The 12,790-nt window shown below is 39.0% G+C and overlaps 1 protein-coding gene across 7 annotated transcripts in view; it reads left to right on the plus strand.

The window, feature by feature from the left end:
- CEP295 (centrosomal protein 295) overlaps positions 1-12,790 on the plus strand; it is a 56,972-nt gene that overhangs the window by 17,988 nt on the left and 26,194 nt on the right. For 4 of the 7 annotated variants that reach the window (XM_040489616.1, XM_040489617.1, XM_040489619.1 and 1 more), the window contains 4 exons: positions 4,351-4,491; positions 7,041-7,224; positions 7,446-7,613; positions 10,190-10,417. In XM_040489616.1, coding sequence (XP_040345550.1) covers positions 4,351-4,491; positions 7,041-7,224; positions 7,446-7,613; positions 10,190-10,417 — 721 coding nt within the window. Of the gene's footprint in view, positions 1-4,350; positions 4,492-7,040; positions 7,239-7,445; positions 7,614-10,189; positions 10,418-12,790 lie in introns of those variants that run through there. The other 3 variants (XM_040489620.1, XM_040489621.1, XM_040489622.1) reach the window with 3 other exon arrangements.

The following is a 12,790-nucleotide window of genomic DNA, read 5'->3' on the forward strand; positions in this document are numbered from 1 at the left end:
CTTTAATAGTATTATAACATAGGGACAGTAACTTCAGTCTGTGGCTAACTTGCTTTTGTGGTTACTATACCACATTTTGCAGTATTAAGTAGATGTTCTCTCTCAAATAAGATTGATGAAGAAAAACATTTTTTTTTTTTTTTTTTTACCTAGCTGTTGTATAGGGTACCGCTGATGGGGTTACAGTAAGTTATTAAACTTTCCTCTTTGATAGTAAATAAAAGACCTCTCTCCTCTTTAATTTCTGGATTGAAGATTGGATCAGTACTTGTAGTTTTATAAAAACAGTCCCATAAACTAAAGCATTCTGATATTTCTTTTATTTGCTACTTTATACCATTACTTAGGAAAAAAAAAATCTGTCTTTAAACCTGTTTAAAATGTGACAGTGGAGCAGCGTATTTGGTTTTCAGGATAACAAAATTACCTCTGATTTTTCATCTGCATCTTGTTCCTTTTTTTTTTTTTAATTTTTTTTTTAATGTTTGTTTATTTTTGAGAGAGAGATAGAGCGTGAGCAGTGGAGGGGCAGAGAGAGGAGGAGACAGAATCTGAAGCAGGCTCTAGGCTCTGAGCTGTCAGCACAGAGCCCAATGTGGGGCTCAAACTCACAGACTGTGAGATCATGACCTGAGCCGAAGTTGGATGCTTAACCAACTGAGCCACCCAGGCGCCCCTTGTTCCTTTTTTTTTTTTTTTTTAATGTTTTTTAGTTTTGAGAGAAACAGAGCATGAGCTGGAGAGGGGCAGAGAGAGGGGGAGACACAGAGACACAGAATCAGAAACAGGTTCCAGGCTCTGAGCTGTTAGCACAGAGCCCTACATGAGGCTCAAACTCACAAACTGTGAGATCATGCCCTGAGCTAAAGTTGGACACTTAACTGACTGAGCCACCCAGGCACCCCTGCATCTTATTTCTTTAGCAGCTTTCTGTAAATAAACAACTTTCATATGTTCAGTCAGCCTTTTTAACATGTACAAGTGTAAGATGTTTCATTTGAATAGCCTGATAAAGTAGTTCTAAAATCTTTTATGTCATAACATTTGTCTTTGGCTTAAGAATGATGAGGTAGTCTCCTGTATCCCCACTTAGAGCCAGTTATTCTCTGAATTATGTTTAGCTACATTTACTTTCTATGCACACAATAAAGAAAAACATGTTTGCGTTTTCTAAATTACTCATGGCTTTCCTTGTGTTTGTTCCTTTGTCCATGACAGTTGCATAGCAACTTGTTAAAAATGGATTTTTTGTCCCTAGAAGTATTTTTCCAGTCAAATACACTGTATTGTTTGCTGTGAGACCCAGAAATGTCTGTAGACAAGAAAAGCAGAAACAGTTGAATTCATCAGTTACCCTGCTGTCCTACTTAAAAAGATTTCTGTCCAAATGTCTGACGTACAAGATGCAGAAGTAGCATATTTAATAATATCATGTTGTGTGCACTGCAGATTTTAATTGATGGAAGAGTTTTTTAGAAACATGTTTTCTAAAAAGAAAATTTGTGTGGGATTCACAGTTTTTGCAAATTTCACGTACCTTTTGAGTTCAGCTGCTAAAAATTTAATCTAACAATTATTTCAACAAGATTTTTGTCTAAATTTTGAGTGTCATTAACACAAGTCTATAAGGGATTGTCTTCCTAAAGCATGCTTGTAAAATCTTGTTTTGAAGTTTGGGCACTCTAACCCTTTATTTTCTTCATATCTTTTATGTACCTCATTGTGTTTGGACTGAATATTGTGAATGTTGTGTATTTTTGAAATTTTTCCTTCCCTTAAAGTTTTGGTTTAGCAAAATTGACATTCTGCTATTAATTCACCTTCAAATGGTGTGGTGAATTCCCAAACAACACTTCTTTTTTTTTTTTTTTTTTTAAATTCTTTTTTTTTTTCAACGTTTATTTACTTTTGGGACAGAGAGAGACAGAGCATGAACGGGGGAGGGGCAGAGAGATAGGGAGACACAGAATCGGAAACAGGCTCCAGGCTCTGAGCCATCAGCCCAGAGCCCGACGTGGGGCTCGAACTCACGGACCGTGAGATCGTGACCTGGCTGAAGTCGGACGCTTAACCGACTGCGCCACCCAGGCGCCCCCAAACAACACTTCTTAAAAATGTCATGGCCTGGTGTGGGTGGCTCAGTCGGTTGAGAGTCTGACTTTGGTTCAAGTCATGATCTCACTGCTTGTGAGTCCGAACTCAGCATTGGGCTCTGTGCTGACAGCTCAGCTGAAGCTGACAGCTTCAGATTCTGTCTCCGTGTCTTTGCCCCTCCAACTGTTCGTGCATGCGCTCTCTCTCTCTCTCCCAAATATAAAATAAAACATAAAAAAAAATTTTAAGTCATGGCCTAAATGGAATGAAATGGTGTTCTTAAAGATTACTTTATTTAATTTTATGCATTTTAATTCCCTAAATAAATTTTTTGGAAATTATAGTATTGATTTAATCTAACCTTTGTTCTGCCTGGTGTTCTGTGTAGATTTGCACAAATATTGATTGACTCAAAAGGGATATAATTTTTCTTGAATTGTATTAGAGTTTATATGTTTGCCTTTCTTCTAGCCATTATGCACCCACATAAAAGCTTCATTTTCAGTATGAGATAAAAAGTTATTTTACAAATAGTGCAAAGTTTTCATGCTTGCTGTTGTAGCTGCAACTATAGCTATATAAATTTCCTTTTCTTCTTTAACCACGGTTCTTACCCTGGATTCATTTATCCTGAAATGGCAGGCGAGCACAGCTGCAGCCCGCAATCCGCAGGACATATGAAGCAGTGCAACTTTTTCTTGTAATACCATGACTTTTCCTTGCTTCTTGGGAGTACTTCCAGCATCACTAGTGGTACTTTGTATGGGTCCCATGATGTTATGCAAGGTTTATGACACTGCCCTAATAAACATGATGAAAAATACACACGAACCACAAGACATCACTCTTTACCACTTTTTACCATATGCAGTTAACTGGAGAGGTAAATTGCTCATGTAGAAATGATTGGTGTCACAGTGTTTTAAGCAGACACAACATTTGTGCTCACTGCAACAGCAACCAGAAGTGGCTAAAAAATTAATACAGGGTGCCTGGGTAGCTCAGTCTGTTGCATGTCTTGCTCTTGGTTTCTGCTCAGGTCATGATCCTGCGGCCATGAGATTGAGCCCCGCATTGGGGCTTAAGATTTTCTCTCTCTCTCAAGATTCTCTCTCTCTCTTCCTCTGCCCCTCTCCCCTGCCTCTAAAAAATACAGATAAAAGATAAATAAATAATGATGATAGTTCAGTACGTGCTACAGTTAATTTTATGCAGTTATGACTTAAACATTAAATTTTTATGTCTGTTTACATTTCTCGACCGTGAGTGCCTCCACATCTGGTGTATAAGTGCTTGTGTGTGTGAGTTTTGATAAATTTTAACTTTTTATATCAGTTATGGTAGTAAATGATAAAATAGACTAGTACCTTACATATATTTTACACATTCATGACATACCTAACTTTTCTTAATATTTTTGATATTTCTAGGCTCCCTGGTTCATCTGTGAGTTTTTTCAGATTGTTGCAAATCTCCAAAAATTTTTCGAATATAATTATTGGAAAAAAACCCATGAATAAGTGGACCTGCACAGTTTTATACCTGTGTTGACTCAACTAAAACAGCTTTCATAGTCATCGTTCTTAGCTCACCTTAGAATTTCAGCATATAAAGGATGCATTTACTATGCTTTTTAAGATGTTTACTTAAAGACACATTTGTAATGCTTAAACCTGTACTTGAAAGTGAACATTCAGGTTCAACAGTAAATCCAGGTTATATACCCTTTCCCCTCCTGTTTGCTACCACTGTTAGCTTGGTGAGATAATAGCTGACTGTACAATCACATAATCTCTGATTATGCACAAGTTTTAGGAAGTCAGAAATTATCTTAAAGTAGCTGTTTTGGTGACTTGGCCTCCCTGAGGTTGAAGAGCAGCCGCAGCTGTTGACTGAAAACCAAAGACAGATCTCAGTGCTTCCCTAAATGACCTTTGATGCGTGTGGGTTCTTCACTGCTAGCTTTGTGAGTGCTGACAACACTGTTATTTTAATGGAGTTTCGGAACAGAACAACAATGGAGGAATGTGTTTGGAGGAGTATAGTGTAATCTGGCTTAAAGTGAATGAATTTGTTCAACTTTCACTAACAATTTGATATTTTTCATTTATACATACAGTTGATAATTGTGGGCATTTAAAAATACAACTCTTCCTATTTTATTTAAATAGGGAAGCATGATTTTAAAGTTATTATTTAGTTATCACTTTGTTTCACAATTTTTAAATTTTCTGAAATGTACTGATTGACTGCTAGCCAGATCCTCGTGTGGCTGCTGAAGAAGAAGTGAAAAGACTGGAAGAACGACAAAAACAAGCAGCACAAGAGAGAATGGAACAGTGTGAAAAGGCGCATGTGCGGGGTTTCCAAGCAATGAAAAAGATCCACTTGGCTCGGGTAAGAATCCTGGCTGTAGACGTACCAATAGGCTGTAGAACTGATTAGTGGACGGGCTCAGAGGTCAGAAGTGTGAAGAATGTGCAAGTACACTCTTTGACTCCTGTCTTTGCAAATTTCCCATTTCACATTCAGGTTGGATGAAGCAGTTCTCACTGACAGTAGTATATTGCTGTTCTAACATTTTTTGCAATGATGAATTTATTAAAAGTTTAATATTTTAATCAGCCAAAAATGGCCTGAAGAGAAATTAATCACTTTTCTCATTTAATGAATTGCATTTGTGCTCTGCGAATTTTGGGATTCTGTTTACTAAATGTTTACTGAGCAAAGCATTTGCTGACTTTGCAGAGTATTGATTCAGAAGTAGAGTCATGGTTCTTCCTATCAGAGAGCTTTGAAAAAGTGTCACAGAGCTCTAAAATATGTATAATGAAGCCTGGCTTTATAAGTTTAGCTTTACTTCTGTCATGCTTATTATCGTTCAGTGTTTATCCTTATCCTTATCCTTGGAACATAGCAGAAAACAACTCATTTTAGAAGTCAAATGATTTATGTATTTGACTAATGCATTTGGATGTTTTAAACACTCATGTGAAGAATGAGTTTTTAAGTGCTTCTGTGGGAATTAAAAGCCTTAAAGTGGGACCACTGGGTGGCTCAGTTAGTTAAGCGTTGGACTCTTGATACTGGTTCAGATCATGATCTCACGGTTTGTGAGATTGAGTCCCGTGTTCAGCCCTGTGCTGACAGCGCGGAACCTGCTTAGGGATTCTCTCTCTCCCCCTCTGCCCCTCCCCAACTTGCTTGTGCACACTCTCTCTCCCTCTCAAAATAAGTAAATAAACATTAAGAAGAAATAAAAGCCTTAAAATTCATTGGTATAGTTTTAACTGATTCATACACGACCTTCTCAGTTAAATTTTTAGGTCTTTATAAACTGGGAGTAAATTATGACTAAAAGAACTGATTATCTGAATTATTACCAATACTTCTCATCCTAAGACTTAAACTGATAGAAAAAAAAATGTGAAAGACAATCAAACTGAACACATTGTTCCACAAATCAGTAATGTTTAGTGGTTAAGAAGGTAGACTCCACAGTCTGCCTGGAATTTCTTCTCTTCACTGCTTGGCTGGTTGACCTCAGGCAAATTACCGAACATCTCTGAATTGTTTCATTGTCTGTTTTGAAGATTACATGAGTTTAATAAGCCCTTAGAATTGTGCCTGGAATTTCATAAGCTCACAGCAAATGTCAGTGGTGACGGAAGATGTTAATATAAATGATTCGAGTAGAATAATATGCCGTACTCGCGCTGAGCTAGAAAGAGTATATTCAAAGAACTTTGAAGTTAAATTGAATGGGATTGTTTGAATCTTAATATAAAAAAAGTGAGTCATAAAACTTGACATAAGAATAAGAACGAGTAGTGTTGTGGGGCCCCTGGGTGGCTCAGTTGGTTAGGTGTCCGACTTGAGCTCAGGTCATGATCTCGCGATTTGTGAATTCGAGCCCCACATCGGGCTCTGTGCTGAGAGCTCAGAGCCTGAATCATGCTTCGGATTCTGTGTCTCCCTCTCTCTCTGCCCTCCTTTGCTTGCTTTCTGTCTCTCTGTCTCAAAAATAAATCAACATTAAAAAAAATTAAAAGAAAGAATAAGTAGCATTGTGTCTATCACCACTTGGCGAACACTGTTACATGGCTCTCTCTCTGCCTTTTTGTAGGCTCAGTGTCTCTTACATGAGAATGGTCATCAAAACCTGCAATCATCAAAACCACTGGTAGAGGATTTCCTTTTCCCTGTGTGAACCTTTTTGCTGCAGACCCCATTGTGTCCTGGGATCTCATTTCCTGCTAGTGTCTGTTGTAAATAGTATTTGGCCCCTGCATACCTCTCCTATATTATCTTTTTCCCTTAACCATCCTTGCCCTCGGTACCCTGTCTGTCCATTACCTATAGCAGTGTATTTTCTCCAAATGCCCCATGCCTTCCTTTCTATACCTCCATGCTGCAGTAATTATTTCTTATGTGTACTCCTCCACCCACTTTTATCTGCCTTAATCCTCAACTCAAGGGATGAGAGGTCTTCCCTTATCCTCCCTTACTATCTTACACCACTAAAATTCAGTTAGATAACCTCACTGAAACATTCTGTTTAAACTTTCATATTAGCCTACCTTCTTAGGCTTAAAGACCTAGAGATAGATCCTGTTTCATCATGGGGATTCACAAGAGTGTGAAGTAACACGAAATATCTGTTAAGCCAGTCACTCTGGGTCTTGGTGCTTCTCTGAGGCTGTTCTATGAGACTCCTCTGGTCTAGGAGTGAGGTTGTGTTCTAGCATCGAGCATGGTATCTGGCTTCCAGTAAACTTTTTTGGAGTGAAGAATTAATGACTCTTTGTGGTAGAACACAGGAGGGGGGTGGGGAGGGAACCCCAGTCCCTGTTCCTTGTGACTTCTCCACTTGGCCCTTCCTGTGAACGGTCCTGTCTAAGGTCTGTGCCTCCACTGGTGTTGATTAAGTCTCTCCGTTCTCGAAGACTCAGGAGAAAGTAATGAAAGAACTCGAACAGCTGCAGCAAGACGACCTGGCACGCAGGAGACAGACTGTGGCACAGATGCCCCCGCAGCTAGTTGAACTTGCGTACAAGCGCAGTGAGATGAAAGAAGACCGGCAGAGGGAGCTGGAATTTGCCTTTGAAGACCTGTATGACGCAGACAGGAGTAAGACCCTTTCAGTACGCTTTCAACAATGCTTTTAGAAGTGTTTGGGTGGGAAAATACATTTGTATTGTTGAAGCAGTCGTTATTTTGAAATGACTTCTCAGTTTGAAAGAAGCTCTCAGGGGTTAGACTTGGAAACCATGACGGCCTTTAAATTATATGCTCAAGTTCTTCTTGGTCATTTCAGAATGGAAACATTATCTCTCTATTTCTTTATTGAGAGGTAAAAGGAAACCTGATTTTGCGCCTTGAACCAGAACCTTTGCCTACTGTGACTGATCCGATCCAAGATGAAGAACTGGACCTCTCAATGGAACAAGAAAATTTAGCAGAAACTGAGAACATTCCAGTGACAGAAGCCGAAATAATATGTTCTAGTGAAGCAGACGGTAAACACTCCTGGGCTGAATATTACAATATTTCATAGGAAAAAATGCTAGTAATTTGCCAGTAGGAAAGTCTGGTCTAATTTTAGTGCAAACAAATAACTAATACTGATGGGAGTGACAGAAGAAGGAAACCATGTTTTTAGATTTCCATCATTAACGATCCTTTTCATATATGTGGGAGGAAAGTCATTTTGTTCACATGTACATAGGTTATTAGATTATTTAAGTTAGATACTCAACTCTAAGTTCATTTGAAAACTCAGCATTATTTTTAGACTTTCATCAAGTCACCACAGAGTTTCTACTCTGTTAATAGGAAAAAACTAGTAAATAGTTCATGTATCATGAGGAGCAGCACAAATTTCAGCCTCTCTTCTAAACTTCACCCCTGTCTCCACCATTCTTAACTTTGTCACTTGGCTGTCTCACAGTTACTTAAAACTCCCTGTCTGATGATAAATCTATCCTCCCTTGTCTACTGAAACGTTGTCTTCCTCAACGTTAGCGAATGGTCCCACAGTCTGCGGTTATCTAAGCCAGCCCGGTGCGACTTACATGTAACACTGCCCCCCTTACTTCACATCTCTTTAGAGACCAAGTTCTCTTTATTTTGATCTCTTTTTTCCCTCCATACCTTTGTTCAAAACCACTCAAGCTTTCTTATCATCTTTACCCCACACTGGTTAGGTAGCCCTTCGGTGTTCCAACTTTATGTGGGTCCTCTGTTAGATTGCTGGGTGAGACTCTTATTACGTTGTAGGCTCTATCCCTGTCCCCTGTGCCCACACTGCCCTCTGAACGGTGTACGGTGACTGTGGTGTCTCATAAACATGAGAAGATGGGTTCAGGGCTCACTTGCCTTCCAGAATTCCTGCCTACACTTTATTTCTGGCCACTGCAGAATCTTCGATTTTCTTACCAGATCAGCCGTGCCTTGAGGAAGATATTTTTACTGTTTCATCCAGCTCTTTCCGTTTTTTAATTGGGAGTACTATTCAGATCTCTAGTTTGTCAGAATTGTAATTCTTGCCATATCCAAAGGAACACTTACTTTTCAGCCCCTGCAGTTCCCATTTGGAATTGCTCGCTTGATGTTGCCAACTCTCTTGATTTTTCGAAAGCATCTAGGAATCTCATTGGTTTAAAAATCCTTATTTTTAAATATTGGCCACAGATTTAATTTCTTAAATATGAGTGAATCACAAACTAATGGTGAGTAAAAGCAGCCAGACAAAAGAATACCTAAGTGTAATTCTATATTTGTACGAAGTTAAAGTAAACAGAACTAATCTGGTTTCAAGGTTAGAACAGTGGTTATCTTTAGGGGTGTATTGACTGGGAAGGAGTATGAAGGAGCCTTATAGGTGTTGGTAATGTTCTACATCATGATCTGGATTGCATTACGTAGATATATATAAAATTTTTTCAGCTGTACACTTGGGTTTTGTGTACTTTATTGTTTGTAAGTTAAAATTAGAACATTTTTTTTAATGTTTTTATTTATTTTTGAGAGAGAGAGAAAGAGAGAGCACGAGCAGGGGAGAGGCAGAGAAAGAGAGGGAGACACAGAATCCACAGCAAGCTCCAGGCTCCGAGCTGTCAGCACGGAGCCCGATGCGGGGCTCGAACTCACAGACCATGAGATCATGACCTGAGCCGAGGTCAGATGCTCAACCGACTGAGCCACCCAGGCGTCCCATATTATAACATTTTTTAAAAAGTATGTCAGACAAAACCATAGTTTGCCAGTTTTTGCCTTCAGTAGATTGTTTTAATTTTATTCCTTGATTAAGCCAGAGAACTATGTATTTGCAACACAGTTCTGTCCCCTTAGAGAGTTGTTTTTACTATACTGAGTTTTGGTGTTGTCCTGTTAACCCATATGGAAGGATGTTTGGGGAAATGAGAATCTTGTTTTTGACTGAAGGGATCTCTTTATGAAGGTAGTTGAGCAAAATTTTCCCGATCGTACCGGGGATAATTCGGGAGCACCTGATTGTCTTTTAAGGTTCTAGCTAGTTCTGTTTTCCTCTGTAGCCTACTAGGAAGTACAGGGCCCGGGCAGCTTTTTGGCTCAGGTGGTTGAATGTCCAACTCTTGATTTTGGCTTAGGTCATAATCACAGGGTCATGGGATCGAGCCTCATGTCGTCGGCTCTGCGCCGAGCGTCCCATATTTGGGTCTCGTCTCTAGAATAGAGTATAAAACCTTATAGTACATATTTTGAATGCTAATCTTCCACAAGTTAATTAAACAGTATGCATTCTGTCATCGTTTAGCAAACAGAAAAACATCTTCCTGAAAACATTTTTAAGTTTGAAATTTGTATTGCATGCATATTGTTGGAAAATAGTTGAATTTTGGTGTTTTTGTTTGAATTTAAATTGAAAATTCTTCCTGGTTATAAAATTGTGATGGGGGCCAAATAGCATTGTATATGCTGCTAATTTATAAATGTAGAGAATAATAAAGTGCTTTTATTATAACTAGTGAGTGTGGCAGGTACTAAGTATAATGGTAGAATAATTTGCTTGGTATATAACAGATGCTGAATAAGTGTTTTTCTTTTCTTTGAGCTTCCTTATCAATGAAGACCCACCAGGTTCCTTCAAAAATTCTTTTTAAAAAATTATTAAATAAGATCCGAAGCCAAAAATCTCTCTGGACGATTCAGTCCACGTCTGAAGACGAAAACGAAAACGAAGTGATTACCACTGCTAGTGAGACTGAGAGTAAAGCCCCAACAGTCGAATCAGGAGCAATTGCTGACGAAGATAGAACATTATCCTCTGGGCAGGAACAAGGTGATTCTCTCCAAGAGTCTGATCTTTGTAGCACACAGACCTTTTTTAAGTTGTTCAAAAATATGGTATCTGAAAAATCAAAGAATAATTGGTCAAAGAAAGAAAATGCTTTAAAGCCCATGATGCTGCTACTTCAAGGCAGTAAATGTTAAAAACCTTAGTGAATCTCCTTCCATACACACTAACATGGTAGTATTGTTTATATATGGTTGACCCTGGCACAAAACACGTTTGAACTACGTGGGCCCAATTATACGTGGATTTTTCCATAAACATATTAGAAGATTTTTTTGGTGATGACGATGATTTGAAAAAACTCACGTACGAACTGCGTAGCCTAAAAGTACAGAAAAAATTAAAAAGTTAGGTATTTAAGAATATAGTATATAGGGGCACCTGGGTGGCTCAGTCAGTTAAGCGTCCAACTATTGATTTCTGTTCAAGTCATGATCTCACGGTTTGTGGGATCAAGCCCCGTGTTGGGCTCTGTGCTGACAGCACAAAGCCTGTTTGGGATTCTTTCTCTCTGCCCCTCCCCAGCTCATGGTCTCTCACTTTCTCAAAATGATTAAACTTAAAAAAAAAAAAAAAGAATACAGTATGTAATATCTATAATATACAAAATATATGTTAGCTGACTGTATTATTGGTAAGACACCCGGCCATCAGTAGGCTATTAGTAGTTAAGTTTTGGGGGAGACAGGGGGCACCTGGGTGGCTCTGTCAGTTCAGGATCTGATTTAGGCTCAGGTCATGATCTCACAGTTTGTGGGTTTGAGCCCCACATCAGGCTCTGTGCTGACAGCTCAGAGCCTGGAGCCTGCTTTGGATTCTGCGTGTCCTTCTCTCTGCTACTCCCCTGCTTATACTGTGTGTGTGTGTGTGTGTGTGTGTGTGTGTGTGTGTGTGTGTGTGTGTCTTTCTCTCTCAAAAATAAATAGACCTAAAATTCTTTAAAAGTTTTGGGGGAGTCAGAAGTTATAATTGGGGGTTTGGCTTCTAACTGTGGTGGTGTTCAAGGGTCAGCTGTCTATTTTAGGTCCAGTAATTGATGAACCAAAATTAACCGGCTTGCTATGGTTAAAATATTTAGCGTATTTCTAATTTTTCTTGTTATTTTTTTGTGCTGTAGAGAGCATCCTTTTAGCAGTCTTTGTCCACATCTTTATTTCCTTAGGGACAACTCTTGAATTCCTGAATCAAAGAATATGAACATGTTAACAGCTTTTGAGTATATTGTGTCGCGTGTTATATTGTGTCGCATGTTTATTTCACATTCCCACCAGAGATTTGGCTTCTTTGTTACTCTTCAAGAATTTAGGGCGTTTTTTGGTAGACAAAAAGGTTATTTTAAATACATTTCCAGAAGTTACAAAAGTCAAGCACAACAGCGTCTGAAGTTACAGACTAACAAATGAATCGTAATGACATAACTCCTCTTTGATTTGTTTTTTTCCTTAGAGCTTTATCTTCTATGTATTTTTTTTAATGTGATTGGATTTGTATGGAAATATTTTGCTACCAAGTTTCTGAACCAAGTGACTTATAGCTCATGTCTAGATTTTGGATTTTATCCTAAGTACAACAGGAAACCTTCTGGAAATAGTTTCTTCCCTTGACCTCTTGATACCACCTTCTCTTGGTCTTCTTACCTTACTGGCTCCTCCTTCATAATTTCCTTCGCTGCTCTTCTCATCTCTACAACCACGAGTCCTTGCCCCCAGAGCTTGTTTCTCAGATCTTTTCACACTCCCTAAATGCCAATGTCATGACTTTACGTTACCATCTTCGAAGTGTGTGTTTCTAGCCTTGGCCTCTCCTTGGAACCCCACTCATTTACTTAAATGTCTTATTTGACATCTTCCTGTGTAATCGTCATAAACTTTTCCAAAACTGAACTCTTAATATCCCCTCTAATACCCACCTGCTTTTCCTACACTCGTCCACATTTCAGTAAGTGGCAATAAAGTTTTCTTGCTGCAGCCAAAAAGCCTGTCCTTCTGGTTCCCTTTTTTATATCGTACAACCAAATTGTCACAGATCCTTTTAGTCTCACTCTCAAAACCTGTCCACAGTGCCACCACTTCTCACCACCTACTGCCCTAGTTTAAGCTAAATTTCTTGTCCAGTGCGGATTCTTGCAGTAGCCTGCTAACCATCTTCTGTGTTCAGATTTTGTACCTTCCTGCTGTGGTGTAATCCCAGAGTCATCCTGTTAAAACACAAATCACCTCATGTCATTACTCTCGGGGAGGCCCTCCAACAACTACCCAATTCGTGCAGTTAAAACCAACGTGCTTATAGTGGCATCAAAGCCTTGCATAATCTGCTCGCGCACACACCTCTCTCCCACCACCTCTCTCACCCTACTTC

This window comes from Herpailurus yagouaroundi, unplaced genomic scaffold (genome assembly GCF_014898765.1).
Source record: "Herpailurus yagouaroundi ecotype Mexico unplaced genomic scaffold, PumYag 180, whole genome shotgun sequence".
Taxonomy (NCBI): Eukaryota; Metazoa; Chordata; class Mammalia; order Carnivora; family Felidae; genus Herpailurus; species Herpailurus yagouaroundi.